The following is a 15,066-nucleotide window of genomic DNA, read 5'->3' on the forward strand; positions in this document are numbered from 1 at the left end:
GACGGCCGGGGCAGGCGGGTTTTACTCACTTCATCTTTTTATTTGTCCGCTCCTCCACATGTCTGCTGCCTCGGCGTGATGCAGAGCTGCAGAGCTGCAGAGCTGCAGAGGAAACTGCTCTGGGACGGCAGTGACTCAGTGTTTGTGTGGAAGCCTCGGCCTGACTCGTCTTTATTCATTTCAGTCTCTGGATGTCTTTCAGATGTTGCAGTGCAGATGAAGTGTCTGTTCCCATTCGAAGCTTGTGACTCACTAACCTGTGGGTTAGTTTAGCCTGAAGACCAGGAAGTTACTGCTGATTTCATTTGTTCCTGGTTTGTACCTGGGCTGGTACAGCAGCTCCATAAAGTCAATGTTCTTTCTTTTTCCAGTTTGCCCCTCCTCAGCCTCCCTCTAGTATGTCAGAGGTCATGAGATCTTTACTGAGGAGTAAGTATCAGACGTGAACTCGGCCCAGGTGAAATATAAATAGAGCTCCGACCTGCAGCAGCAGTCGCAGCAACACAAGCAGCTTAGTGGCCCTTCCTGTTTGAAATATCACCCCTTCTAAAAGATAAAGCGCTCTGTCACATTGAGCCGCCGCTGCTCCGGCGGGCTAAAAGGAAAAGCTGGTTCATGTGGACTGAGACAGCCACCGGCTTCATGAGCAGAGAGAAACATCTGCAGCCTGAAAAACACAGAATAACCAGAGGCAACAGCTCCACTCGTTTGAGGAGGAAACTCGTGCTCAGGAATCACTTCCAATCTGATCACAACTAAAAGAACCTCTTTCACGAATCGATCCCTTCCTCACGAACCACTTCAGACTGAACAGATCCAAGATCAAATCCTGTTAGAAGGTGATTCTTTCCTCCTTCAGGAGATTCACACGTTTCTCATCGATTGTCTTTGTCAGAATATTACACTAAGTTTAGGTTCTTGTCAGTAACTGAAGAGAATCTCAGTAAAACCTTTACGTTCTGTTCAGTTAGTGGATTTGCTTATTTCTCTCTGTTCCTGGTGGTTCTGAGTTCTTCCACCAGAACTCGCCATCTGATCGGTGTCCCAGCGGCAGAGCGAGTTTCAGTTGAAGATGGTTCAGCATGTGATTATGAAGCTTGGAGGTGGTTGACCTTGTTACCTCTGCCTTCTTCATCCAACTGGACTGAGGCCTGTTGTTCCTCCAGAACCGTACGGACCGGATCCCAGAGGAGCTGGAGGAATCCCTCAGTCTTCTCTCTCCATAGTGCTGTGCGACCGGCGATAGAGAAAGCAGGAGGGATTGATGGACGGCTGTCCTGAACAGTCATCAGTGTTTCATTAAATAACTGTGATGAGAGAGAGGAATTCATCATCGTCTTCATCTTCGTCATCTTCACAAGCTGATGGAGCCTTCAGTCACACAGACAGACATTGAGAGAAAAGGAAACGTCGATGAGACGTGACAGAAAGATTGTTCACCGCTCGACGCTGGAGGAAAAAAGTTGTTTAGTTGTTTGTTCCTGCGGCGGCCTGGACGTCTTTCACTCGTCACGATTCTGCAGCCAAAATAGCCGAGATGCAGTTGCTATGGCGAGTTCTCCCGCAGTAACAAACACTCCTAAAAGCAGAGGAACCGGGCCGCCGGCTTCCCCTCGCCTCACCTGTTGCCATGGCAGCCGTCAGTCTCGCCGCCAGAAGCAGCAGAAGCACCAAAACAGCTGGACGCTGTGCAGGTTAATGAAGTTGTGTGGCTTTGAGTCGTGTGTTTACAGTGAATGAGTTGTGTTGGTAGATCTTCACACTGAATGAATCAGAGAACCACGGTACAACAGACTGAGTGGAAGGAAGGAGGTGAGCTTTGCTCCGCCGTGTTGTCGTCGCCTCCTTTCCTCCCTCAAGTCACACGATGGTGAAAAGCTCTCGATGGGGCAGCTTTTCACCATCGCTGCCTCTTTGCTCTTTCTCTCTCTCCGTCGGATCTCTGATGCAGAGTGAGATCACTGCAGCTCCTTTTTATTTTTTTATTTTGAGCCAGTCACTCCGTCAGTCTGCAGTGGAGCGTGAGTCTCCTCCAGTCCAGCCATGCACACATAGAAGATCTCGATTTCCCAAATTACATCTAAAATATAACCAGAACTTTATGGTTTGTGTCTCGATTGTTTAGCCGTCGCACAATGATTCTATTACCTTCTTAATATTTAATGACAGCGCTTATATTATCTGTGATGAAATGTCTTTTTATGCAGCCACATGTTGCTGAGTCTTTCAAAGTAAAAGAATATGAATGAACACATGTATTTTATTGAAATGGTGAAGCTTTGATTGTGAAGTTAAGAAGGAAGTTATGCACTGATGACACAGGTTAGTTAAATGACAGCAATAAACATCGTTTATCCTCCAGAAATACTTCAGTTCTAATGAGACAACCTCTTTACACAAAAGGAACTTAGTTTCATTATGAAATCTGTCATTTCTATCTAATCTAATCAGACGTTCACACATATGAGAAGCTTGGAGTCTAATTCTCCTTCGATTGTTTGACTGTGGGAGGAAACCAGAGCATCTCTACCTGCCATGAATTTATCATGACAGCAACATTTTCTTCTAATAACGTTATATAAGCTCCCCCTTTGCTGGACTTGGGCTGTAGAAATAGATCAATTCCAGAGGAAATCCAGTTTCCTTCCCGTCCTGCTGAAGCCGCCGTCCTCTGGGCTTCATGTCCTCCTGCTGTGGAACCTTCAGACGTCTCGGCTCCGTCAGCAACGGCCTCGTTCATTTCATCTGACCTTGATCACTAATTGGATGACTAACATGTACATTAGACTATTTCTTCACTCAGGCTTTGATTTGATTGGATTGAGGATTTGTCTCGCTCCCTGAATAACCACATCTTAAAATACTTTGAGTATAAAACTGGATGAAAGAATCTAAATGGAGGTTTTTTCTTCCATTGTGATGAATTATTGTTCCCGTCTGGTAGAGAGGAGGGCTGTTCAATTACCTCTTGTGGCTTTGCTGAAGTGGCTGAATCATCCAGCTGAAGTTGAGATGCTGCCGTCACCATCATGAAACACACCTGGGGGGGGCGCTCTTGTTTCTTAACGTACATCTCTGACCTTGTAATGTAAATCTAATCACATCCTCGGATGTAAAAGCTTCTGTTTCTAGAGTGAAGAGCTCCAGAATGCAGGGATTATCTTTCAGGAGGATTTGGGGGAACAGTGACGCTGCTGCAGGTCACTTAGAAAAACAGAACCCGAACAAGCCGCAGGGGAGAAGTGTCTTTCTAGGCCAAACTGGTTTTCCATGAGACGAAGCCTAGAAAACGTTTCCATTGTCTTTGGCAGGAAATCGACTCTCCGACCTACAAAAGTTTTGTGTTTAAAGTTTGAAGCTCACCGACAATCACCAGAATCGAATGGAAATGAATTGTTCTCAAATCTCATGTTGGGGGTTGAAACCGAGACCTTCTGCAGTTCCTTCATAAATCCCTGAATCTGACGAGGGTCGTCAAACGGCTGGCAAAGTACAGACAGACAGGAGGATTTGACTGAAGGCCAGTGACAGGACGGTACAGTCAGAACATTTTAAAGAGGCGCAGCTTCTCCAATGGAGGAGATGTTCAATGGTTCACCAAGAACAGCTTCATGGAAGTTCCACTCAAGGTGAAGCCAGAGAAGCAGCTCTGAAAGAGGAAACTCAGAACATTTAGTGTTAGACTGTGAAGTGGCTGAGCGTCGCTCAGGACCAGAGGAAAGAAGCTGAAGAGGATTCAGTGGTCCTACACACCCACGGCCTGTTACTGCTGAAGCAAAGGAACAACCAAAGAGGATGTGACTGTTCTTTAAACGGCAAACAAACTCTCCCTGAATACTGCGGCGGCGAGAGAGGAGGCGGGGTTTGTAAAATATTCACCGGATCCCGGTCACCTTGAGGATGTCGGTGTCGCCCTGCAGCCGTCTCAGTGGGGAGTTTCACTAATGACTTTCCTGCTGCTTGTGGAAGATGAGCTCCAACCTTTTACTCTGCACAGCCGAGACCATGTATTTCTGGATTGGGGTTATTTTGGGAGGTGTTTGTTTCTAATCCACTTCCCTGCCAAACTCCAGATTAAAAGCGGGAACCTCCCGTTCAGATCAGCTGCCAGCGTGCCGGGCTGGACTCCCGTCACCGACGTGTAAAGTCACACCAGCTCACCAGAGACTCGTGCGAGAGAAGCAGACCCGGTGTGAAAAACACACTGTGGTCGTTTTAATCTTCAGTGAGAGGTGATCTGATATAATCAATAAGTCTCCATTACGTTCTCATTCAAACTGTCCAAACCTAAGATTCACCATTTTATTGTATTTTCTGGACTAAAAGTCACGTCTGACCAGACAAATAGCTGAAGAACAAGATGGTTTCTTCCCTCTGACTCTTTCTCTTCGTCTGTTTCTGGTTTCTGGAGCAGATCTTCTAATTCTTAGTTTAAAAACTGCAGCTTTTTATATTTAGTGACTATTTACCTGCATCATTGGTCAAATACAGTAATAATGGAGGTTTTTCTGTGGTACTGGTAGTACTGCTGGTAGTACATTTTAATAAAATAAATATATAAATCGCCTCTTGTTACATGAGCAGCCAAACATCACAAAGTGCGACTTATAGTCTGGAAACTAGAAACTAGTAAATATTTCTGAAATGAGCTTGAGGAGTTCTTTGATTTTCAGGGAGTGTAAAGTACAGTGATCTCTACCAATGAAAAGCCACAATACAACTATTTGTTCTGAAGCTGGTGGCAAATTACAGCCTCTGCTGCTTGTGGGTGACCTCATTGTGAGGGCTGCTCCAGAAGGAAGTTGGTCTGTACATGTTTCATTCAGTCTGCAGACGAAATGAGCTGTTTTGGACTCTGGTGCTGCTGAAAGGAAACAGAATCAATGAAAAGGTTTTTCTTTCATTGGAATCAGGTCGAATACCTTTTTGTAAAATATCAAAAGCAAGAGTGAAAAATATCCTGATTGAAATGGAGTGCAGGTCGTTCTGGTCGTCAGCTTCAGAATCACACGACTTCCACAGGAACTGGATCCTCATGCAAAGAATCCAACTTGTTTCCAAAGATCATCTTTCAGAACCACCATAGGTCCTCCTACGTTTAGAATCTCCTGCAGGTGGCGCCACCTGCTAACTCCTGGTTTGTTCTCTGAATAGTGCACTGATCTTCTTCCATTGAAGTTTATTGTCTGTTTGGTGATTTTATAAATCCCAGTTTTCTCCAGGCTGCGGGGAGCAGACGTCTGTCAGATCCACGGGAAGCAAATAATACATGTGTGTTTTTGTTGTTCCAGGGTTCGAGAGGGGGAAGGAGGACCTTCTACCGCTGCCTTTGAAAGAAGACTCTCACTCCATATCTAAGAGCAAGGTAGGAAGAATCCCTCTGGGCTCCGGCTCGTCGGAATGAGACCAGAGCAGTTTCCCACATTAAGTTAGAAACATCAGAGAAACTGAAGCTCATCAAACTTTCATCGAGGGGATTTGGTTCCAGAGTCTTAAAGTTTGAGGATGTATGAGGAGAGATGTGAGGATTCTTCTACAGAAGTTAAAAAAACACCAAGAGAAGATTTAGAAGAATCAGTTTGATCAGTGTGAAGATCAGAGGAGGAAGAGCAGCAGCTTCGATCCTCCCTCCCTCCCTCCTTTGCTTCCTTCCCTCCACCCCTCCCTTGCTTTCTTTGCTCCCTCCCTCCTTGATCCCTCTCTTCCTTCACCCCTTGGTGAACCATTTGAAATGGAGAGAATGAACTCTGGAGCTGTGTGGCTGTCATGTCGGTGTTTTGCACTTCCTTAGCTTCTTCTCTGTACAGTACGTTACTGACACGGGTCAGCTTAATATTTTCGATGTCGTTCATAATCTGATGGTGAAGATTAGACCATACATGTACTCATTAGATGAATTAGACAGATTAGCAGGATGTGGACGAGCCCCCGATGTTCAGTCATGTTGTTTTGCTCCTCCAGTCTGAGACGAAGCTGTACAATGGCTCAGACAAGGATGTGTCGGCATCTGGAGGGAAGCTCACCAAGAAGGAGTCCCTCAAGGTAAGAAGCCTAAAGCAGCTTAAGTCCTCCTGTGAATCCGGACACTAATTCTCAGAGCGAGTACCATAATACTCTTTCCTGGAGGTGTTACTTTTGGCCTCGGTGCTGAAGCTGCTCACTGTGTTCTGTCTGTTCACGTCTTCACTGTCAGAATAGAGAATCACCAGCCTGAGACCTTCCAGGTGTTACTTTACCTGATACTACTGATACTTTTAGTGATTGTACTTGACAGTAATCCAGTGAAAAACCACTCCGATTGCAGGTGCAGAAGAAGAACTACAGGGAGGAGAAGAAGAGGGCGACCAAGGAGCTGCTCAGCACCATCACCGACCCCTCGGTCATCGTCATGGCCGACTGGCTGAAGGTTGATCATCTTTCTAATCCTGCTTCACTTTACAAAGAAACACTGAACCTTCCCTTTTCTATCCTCACACTACCGTCTGGGACGGAATACCTGTAGTACTGTTAAACTGAGCTCAGAAGTACTGCTGTTTCATGGATTATTACGTTATTATTATTATGATCCTTCTTTTACCGCTCCGTCCTTCCTTTTTCCAGTCTTCCTCCATCCCTCCCTCCCCCACCTCCTTCCTTTACTTCTTGTCCTCCACCCCCCTCCCCCTTCCTTCCTTCACTCACCCCTCCCTCCTTTGTACCCCCCCCCCCTCGGTTCCTTCCCCTGATAAGATGATGAAGAGGATGAAGATGAGAGTGTCCCTGTGTTGTTGTGCAGATCCGTGGGACGCTGAAGAGTTGGACGAAGCTGTGGTGTGTCCTGAAGCCTGGAGTCCTGCTGATCTATAAGACCCATAAGAACGGCCAGTGGGTTGGAACGGTGCTGCTCAACGCCTGCGAGCTGATCGAGAGGCCGTCCAAGAAGGACGGCTTCTGCTTCAAGCTCTTCCACCCGCTGGAGCAGTCCATCTGGGCCGTCAAGGTCAGAACCGAACCGTCGCAGACGACACGACAGAACCGACATTTAATGTCTCTAACGTCTGCATGGAGGTTGTAGAGGTGACCTTCACTCTTTTATTTTCTCTCTGTGGACAAAGAGGAAACAAACTATTAAACATTACCGCTGTCACGATGCCAGAGCTTCAGAAGTACAGAAGGTTTCTCTGAATTATAGAGAAACAATTAACAAATTAAAATGTTTAATTAAAACAGGACGAGTGGCGTCATCAGATCATAAGAAAAACAGCCTCTAAAGATTCATTTATAGTTTCCGTGACTAAACATTCTGCTCTCGTGTGAAAAAGAAGAACTAATAACCTTCATCTCATTGTTTGTTGCTCAGCCGCAGGAGAACAACAATGCTGGTAGTTGTTGATGAATTTGAGCCGTGAATGAATCATGAACACAAACAGACGATGAGAGGATGTTTACCTCTTTGTTCTCTGTTGTTTACCTCTTTGTTCTCTGTTGTTTACCTCTTTGTTCTCTGTTGTTTACCTCTTTGTTCTCTGTTGTTTACCTCTTTGTTCTCTGTTGTTTACCTCTTTGTTCTCTGTTGTTTACCTCTTTGTTCTCTGTTGTTTACCTCTAAGTTCTCTGTTGTTTACCTCTTTGTTCTCTGTTGTTTACCTCTTTGTTCTCTGTTGTTTACCTCTTTGTTCTCTGTTGTTTACCTCTTTGTTCTCTGTTGTTTACCTCTAAGTTCTCTGTTGTTTACCTCTAAGTTCTCTGTTGTTTACCTCTTTGTTCTCTGTTGTTTACCTCTAAGTTCTCTGTTGTTTACCTCTAAGTTCTCTGTTGTTTACCTCTAAGTTCTCTGTTGTTTACCTCTTTGTTCTCTGTTGTTTACCTCTTTGTTCTCTGTTGTTTACCTCTTTGTTCTCTGTTGTTTACCTCTTTGTTCTCTGTTATTTACCTCTAAGTTCTCTGTTGTTTACCTCTTTGTTCTCTGTTGTTTACCTCTAAGTTCTCTGTTGTTTACCTCTTTGTTCTCTGTTGTTTACCTCTTTGTTCTCTGTTGTTTACCTCTTTGTTCTCTGTTGTTTACCTCTAAGTTCTCTGTTGTTTACCTCTTTGTTCTCTGTTGTTTACCTCTAAGTTCTCTGTTGTTTACCTCTTTGTTCTCTGTTGTTTACCTCTTTGTTCTCTGTTGTTTACCTCTTTGTCCTCTGTTGTTTACCTCTTTGTTCTCTGTTGTTTACCTCTAAGTTCTCTGTTGTTTACCTCTTTGTTCTCTGTTGTTTACCTCTTTGTTCTCTGTTGTTTACCTCTTTGTTCTCTGTTGTTTACCTCTTTGTTCTCTGTTGTTTACCTCTTTGTTCTCTGTTGTTTACCTCTAAGTTCTCTGTTGTTTACCTCTTTGTTCTCTGTTGTTTACCTCTAAGTTCTCTGTTGTTTACCTCTTTGTTCTCTGTTGTTTACCTCTTTGTCCTCTGTTGTTTACCTCTTTGTCCTCTGTTCTTTACCTCTTTGTTCTCTGTTGTTTACCTCTTTGTTCTCTGTTGTTTACCTCTTTGTTCTCTGTTGTTTACCTCTTTGTTCTCTGTTGTTTACCTCCAGAGTGGAAACGGTAGAATGAAGCGTCATTATGCTTCTGGACCGACATTATTATCTTGTTTGTTCGGCTCATTTCAATCATTCAGAGCTGCAAACGGTTTTAAGTGTTGTTCTAGTCGAGACCACCTGAACTGAGACCGGGTCAAAACCAGGACCAAAACCAGGACCAGGACTTTGAGGATCTGAGTCCTTGATAATGTGCTCCTGAGTCCTCCAACACTTTCTTCATGAACTGTAGATGTGAAATATGTCAGCGAATCCCCGACTCAGCCTCCAGCAGATGTTAACATGTTTGTTTCTCCTCAGGGTCCTAAAGGAGAAGCGGTGGGCTCCATCACTCAGCCGTTACCCAGCAGCCACCTCATCTTCAGAGCGGCGTCGGAGTCGGACGGTCAGACAACCCAGCCGTCCTTTTTCTAAACATTTGAATTATCAAGGAAAAGATTAGCATGAACTCTTCAAATTCCCTCTGCACATGAAGCAGGTGGTGGAATAAATCCATGTTTTAATAATATGAACTCAGTAAGTCTCATTCAGTGGACTTTTATCTGAACAAAGCATATTTCAGCCTCTTATCAGACTTCATCCCTGCATGTAACATTAATCTCAGTATTCCAACGCTGCAAAACACTTTTCACCCCGAAATAAACTGAATGTTCAGCGTTTGATCATTTTTATCTTAAAGTAATATAACTAAGATAGAAATGCTACGATATTTCACTTTCTGTTCAGTTTAATAGGAACCATATACTGGAGGTATACATAGAAACATGTTGGCACTTTAGGGAAACTAGGTTTTCCTCCAACAGTCTCAAAAGCTGACATGATTTGTGGTGTTTTTTATTTTAAGTTTGAAAACTCTTGTCTAGCAGTGTTACACGTCAGACTTGTGGGAGCATTCACAGTACCAGTTTACAAAATGTGCAAATTTGCTTTGCCAACGCTAAAAACGATTTACTGCCGCGATCTCAGTACTTCGTTGTGTCTCCTACTTTTACTAAAACGGCACAATACACCTTCAATAACTGACAAACAGCAGTTGCTCTTACTGAAAAATAAGAATAGAAGTTTTCGTTGAAGTTTTTATAAAATCCTGCGTGCAGATTTTGGCCCACGGATCTATTAGACAAGTAAAGAGACTGTCCGAGGTGCTGAAACATGAAGCGTCCCGTCTGTCTTTATCACCGAGTCTCTGTCCGAGGTGCTGAAACATGAAGCGTCCCGTCTTTATCACCGAGTCTCTGTCCGAGGTGCTGAAACATGAAGCGTCCCGTCTTTAGCACCGAGTCTCTGTCCGAGGTGCTGAAACATGAAGCGTCCTGTCTTTATCACCGAGTCTCTGTCCGAGGTGCTGAAACATGAAGCGTCCCGTCTTTAGCACCGAGTCTCTGTCCGAGGTGCTGAAACATGAAGCGTCCTGTCTTTATCACCGAGTCTCTGTCCGAGGTGCTGAAACATGAAGCGTCCCGTCTGTCTTTATCACCGAGTCTCTGTCCGAGGTGCTGAAACATGAAGCGTCCTGTCTTTATCACCGAGTCTCTGTCCGAGGTGCTGAAACATGAAGCTTCCCGTCTTTATCACCGAGTCTCTGTCCGAGGTGCTGAAACACGAAGCGTCCCGTCTGTCTTTATCACCGAGTCTCTGTCCGAGGTGCTGAAACATGAAGCGTCCTGTCTTTATCACCGAGTCTCTGTCCGAGGTGCTGAAACATGAAGCGTCCCGTCTGTCTTTATCACCCAGGCCCGTTTACAGCATTCTAACTACATCATTCTCAGTTTGTTGGCTGCTGCGGTGCTGCAACACTTTTCTTTTGAACGTATTAGGTGTTGTCACGTGAAGCGTTGTCATGGAAACGGGGCCTGAGTCTCTGTCCGAGGTGCTGAAATCAAACCAACAATGTTGTCACTGAAAAGTTCCTCACAAAATACAAAGTAAAGGTCGAGAAGCTTCGTCTCATGCACACAGACTATAAAACAAAGATCGAGTTGTATATGGAGTTTTGCACTATTACACGTCCCTCATGTCCCACCAAGTCTTTAACTTGTCAGCCTCTGCTAAAGCTTTTCTTGACCTTGGATCCAGATCCATTCTTCTTATTTAAGGTTCCTCTGAAAGTCCAACATCAACTAGAATTACCATCCGATGTGTTGTTAATGTCACGATTTTCACTGTGGATATATTGGAGTTGGCAGCTCACATTTGAAATACTTGTATTTGGATGTGTTTTGTTCAGTCTCCTGGTAAAAGTAGTTGTACTCTTCATCCCCACTGAGACAGGATGAGTCTTGTCGTTGTAATGAAGTGACTGAAGCTGAGCTCTGGTTGCAGGCCGCTGCTGGATGGACGCCTTGGAGCTGGCCCTGAAGTGCTCCAGCCTGCTGAAGAGGACGATGATCCGCGAGGGGAAGGAGGACATGAGCACCGTGACGTCAGCAGGAGAACACTCCATCAACTTCTACAGTCTGCTGCGGGCCCACAACCTGCAGGGCTTCCAGTGAGGAGAGCCGCCCAGCCGTCCTGCTCCTCCTCCTCCTCCTCCTCCTCTCACCCTCCTCCTCCTCTCACCTCCTGCAGGTTCAGCGACAGCGACCACCTGAAGGACCCCGACCTGTACTCAGACAAGTCGGACCGGGAGGGGGAGCAGGACCACGAGGAGTCGGACCCTGAGGGGCTGGAGAAGAGCGAGGAGAGCGACAGCGACACGTCGGAGCGCCAGGACGACTCCTACATCGACCTGGACCCCAACGAGCACCTGAGAGAAACCCCGTACCTGGAGCAGTCCCACGAGGAGCTGGGGGAGGTGAGACGCTTCAACGTCTTCTGGGACACAGCCGGGGGGGAATAAATGTACAACATCAACAAGTCCTTTTCCTTCTTTTACATCACTTATCCACTCTTCGTCTCCTCAGTTGGTGACTTAAGGCTCCAATATGTAATATTTCTGTTCAATTTAAGTCATTATCTCCAAACAGTTTAAGCCGAATCTGCGGTCCTGATGTTGCTTTAAATTGTTTCTGCAGCCAATTTAATCTTGAAATATAGTTTGAATCAAGACTGATGTTGTTTACTCTCTAAATATTCTCCTCCATCGAGGTTCATCATTCTTCTCAGCTCGTTTGGCTCGACTGAATCATTTTAAAAGATCAAACTGATGATAAATATTGATGAAGGACTCGGGTCCTGGACCACTGAAACTTCAGACTAAAGTGACTCAACACTGCCACCCACAGGACATCTCATGAACAACACCAACTAATAGAGGAAAAAAAACCAAATCTCTCAGGGACTGAACAGTTTCTGCTTTCAGATGCGAGTAGCAGTGAACAAACCAGCCCACCCTTTGTTTCTCTGCTTCTTCTTCAGGCTGGCGAAGCTGCGCAGACGGAAACAGTGTCGGAGGAGAACAAGTCTCTGATCTGGACTCTGCTGAAGCAGGTCCGACCCGGCATGGATCTGTCCAAGGTGGTGCTGCCCACCTTCATCCTGGAGCCACGCTCCTTCCTGGACAAGCTGTCGGACTACTACTTCCACGCAGACTTCCTGTCAGAGTAAGACCCTCCTGCTTTTAATATGAACTTTAATCTTTATTCCTCAGAAATGATCCTTTCGTATAACGAACCTGTTGATCATGAAGCAGATTCATTCCTCCATCAGTGGCCTTTGCTTTCCTCACAATTCACTAATACTCTCGATTACAAATACACCAATACCATTTTTTAATAGGATGAGTACTAACCTTTAGTTACGTCTCGTAATACTCGCCGGGTTGTATCGGACATCTTTTGCGAGTACAAGTACTCAGTACTTGCAGTATCAAACCCGACGTGGGAGAATCTCTGCTGCCCACCTCAAATGTCCCCGATAGAAGAGGATCAACACATGTGATTTAAAGGGCCAACAGATTCAGAGGAAACCTCATGTATCCTCCCTTCTGGAGCTTCACTGGGTTTATCATCAGACACTGACTCCGCCTCTTTTCAGAGCTGCGATTGAAGAAAACGCCTACAACCGCATGAAGAAGGTGGTGAAGTGGTACATCTCTGGATTTTATAAGAAGCCTAAGGTGTGTGTGTGTGGGGGGGGGTGGGGGGGGGGGGGGGGTACGTGTGCATGTGTGTACTTGTCGCAGTGTGTTCAGAGGTTGAAGGTTTGATTCTGGTTCCAGGGGCTGAAGAAGCCTTACAATCCGATCATCGGAGAGACGTTTCGCTGCATGTGGCTCCATCAGAAGACCAACAGCAAGACGTTCTACATCGCAGAGCAGGTACCACACACACACACACACACACACACACACACACACACCTCTAACACTGACGCCTCCTCCTCCAGGTATCCCATCATCCTCCAGTGTCGGCCTTCTACGTCAGCAACAGGAAGGACGGATTCTGCCTCAGCGGCAGCATCCTCGCCAAGTCCAAGTTCTACGGTACACACACACACACACACACACACACACACACACACACACACACACCCACACACACACTGACCCCTCCCTCTTTGCGTTTCAGGGAACTCTCTGTCGGCCATATTGGATGGGGAGGCTCGGCTGACCTTTCTGAACCGGGGGGAGGACTACGTGATGAACATGCCCTACGCTCACTGTAAAGGTGTGTGTGTGTGTGTGTGTGTGTGTGTGTGTGTGTGTGTGTGTGTGTGTGTGTGTGTGTGTGTGTGTGTGTGTGTGTGTGTGTGTGTGTGTGTGTGTGTGTGTGTGTGTGTGTGTGTGTGTGTGTGTGTGTGTGTGTGTGTGTGTGTGTGTGTGTGTGGTAGTAATTCTGCCCCTGGTTGGCTGCAGTTGGTCATGTGGGTTTTGTTTGTCCCTGCAGGGATCCTGTACGGCACCATGACCCTGGAGCTGGGGGGTCAGATCACCATCGCCTGTGAGAAGACGGGCTACAGCGCTCAGCTGGAGTTCAAGCTCAAGGTAGGAGTCCTTTAAGTCTGTCCTCTGGAGGAAGAGGAGGTCGTTTCTCACTTTACTACATGTGTGACCCCGTTAACCCCCCCCCCCCCCCCCCCCCCCCCCCCCCCCCCCATCTCCCCAATCCCCAAAACCCCAAACAATCCCACTGGGTGTGGTGTACTGGACCAGCGGCAGGTACGCCCCACCTGAAGCAAACACAAGACATGAGTAGCAGGAAATAATGTTCTTCTAAAACACGCTGCTTGTTTTTCTCCTGAACCTTCTAAAGTCCCTCCAAGTGAGGAGGACGTTAACGTCTCACAGTTTTCTGTGGTTTTTGCAGGGAAAAGAAAAAAGTGTATTTCAGTGAAAGTAGTTTCCATCGTTTTCATCTTTTCTGCTTTGTTTCTGAAAATAGAGTTGATTTTGTACCTTTAACACAAACATGCCTACATAATGAAGATCGAACAAAGTGACCGGCCTCCTTTAAAACCCTGCTTTTTCTCTCCGCACCTTCATCTTTCCCTCCTCCTCCTCCTCCTCCTCCCTCGTTCCTCTCCTCTCCCTGTGTTTCCTCTGCAGCCGTTCCTGGGGAGCAGCGACAGCGTCAATCAGATCTCTGGGAAGATCAAGCTGGGAAAGGAAGTGTTGGCGACACTGGAGGGACACTGGGTGAGACACTCCCCCCCTTCCCCCGCCGCCCCCCCCCCCCCCAATCATCATCACACTGACAGTCTTTCTTTTCATCCAAACTGATATAGTTTGTCAGATTAACACAATGCACCTGTTGTGCACCAGGGGGCAGTAATGAGTCTCATAATGTACACGACAACGTTTCAAGTGAAAAAACTGTTTTAGAAAAGTTTCAAATTTACGTTTTCAGAACGATATCCGTTTACAGAGAAACGACAGAAACTGTGTAGTAAGCATGTTGGTCCACAAGGTGGCGCTGTTCTTAGTTTTAGTACTGAACACACACACACACGCTGACATGGTGGTACTTTGTGTGTTTTCACGGTGACTTCCTCCCTCAGGACAGCGAGATCTTCATCAACGACAAGAAGACGGGAACCATGGACACGTTCTGGAACCCCACCCCCGATCTGAGGCAGAGCCGGCTGACCCGCTGCACCGTCCCCCCGGAGGAGCAGGGCGAGTACGAGGCCGAGCGGTGAGCACACACACACACACACACACACACACACACACACACACACACACACACACACACACACACACACAAGCAGCCGCTCCGTAGTGGATCCATGAAGATATCTGTAAAACACAACTCTTTTTCATTTAGGACAATAATTTTCAAAATCTGTTTAATCTCCAGGATATAAACAGATAAAGAAGGTGAAATACATAAAGCTGGAATAGGAAAATAAAAGATGAAACTGCACAAATGAATGAAAATAATAGAAGAAAAATGGTCAAACTAAAATGAATAAACTTGCTCGGACAGATTTGTGTGTCTGAAGAGGGAATGGAACCACGGAAAAGAAAACATTTAAAAAGAAAACAGAGAAACATGCAGAAAGGGGAGAGGAAAACTAAAGAAGGAAAAGAAATGAAAAAAGAACAAAAAAGGAAGTAAAGTTAAG

General features: G+C 45.9%; 1 protein-coding gene across 1 annotated transcript in view; it reads left to right on the plus strand.

Moving 5' to 3' along the window:
• Positions 1-14,637, plus strand: part of osbpl8 (oxysterol binding protein-like 8) — a gene marked incomplete at its 3' end in the record, with an annotated part of 56,848 nt that extends 42,211 nt beyond the window's left edge. Inside the window, exons 5-19 of the mRNA XM_080491712.1 lie at positions 5,292-5,365; positions 5,962-6,042; positions 6,305-6,406; positions 6,776-6,979; positions 8,860-8,944; positions 10,882-11,047; positions 11,128-11,353; positions 11,917-12,101; positions 12,535-12,616; positions 12,719-12,817; positions 12,886-12,982; positions 13,068-13,166; positions 13,386-13,483; positions 14,045-14,134; positions 14,497-14,637. Of these exons, the coding sequence (XP_080347838.1) occupies positions 5,292-5,365; positions 5,962-6,042; positions 6,305-6,406; positions 6,776-6,979; positions 8,860-8,944; positions 10,882-11,047; positions 11,128-11,353; positions 11,917-12,101; positions 12,535-12,616; positions 12,719-12,817; positions 12,886-12,982; positions 13,068-13,166; positions 13,386-13,483; positions 14,045-14,134; positions 14,497-14,637 (1,829 nt within the window). The remainder of the gene's footprint in view (positions 1-5,291; positions 5,366-5,961; positions 6,043-6,304; positions 6,407-6,775; positions 6,980-8,859; positions 8,945-10,881; positions 11,048-11,127; positions 11,354-11,916; positions 12,102-12,534; positions 12,617-12,718; positions 12,818-12,885; positions 12,983-13,067; positions 13,167-13,385; positions 13,484-14,044; positions 14,135-14,496) is intronic.
• Positions 14,638-15,066: the final 429 nt, after the last annotated feature.

The sequence above is a fragment of the Lipophrys pholis genome, assembly GCF_963383615.2.
Source record: "Lipophrys pholis genome assembly, chromosome: 22".
NCBI lineage: Eukaryota > Metazoa > Chordata > Actinopteri > Blenniiformes > Blenniidae > Lipophrys > Lipophrys pholis.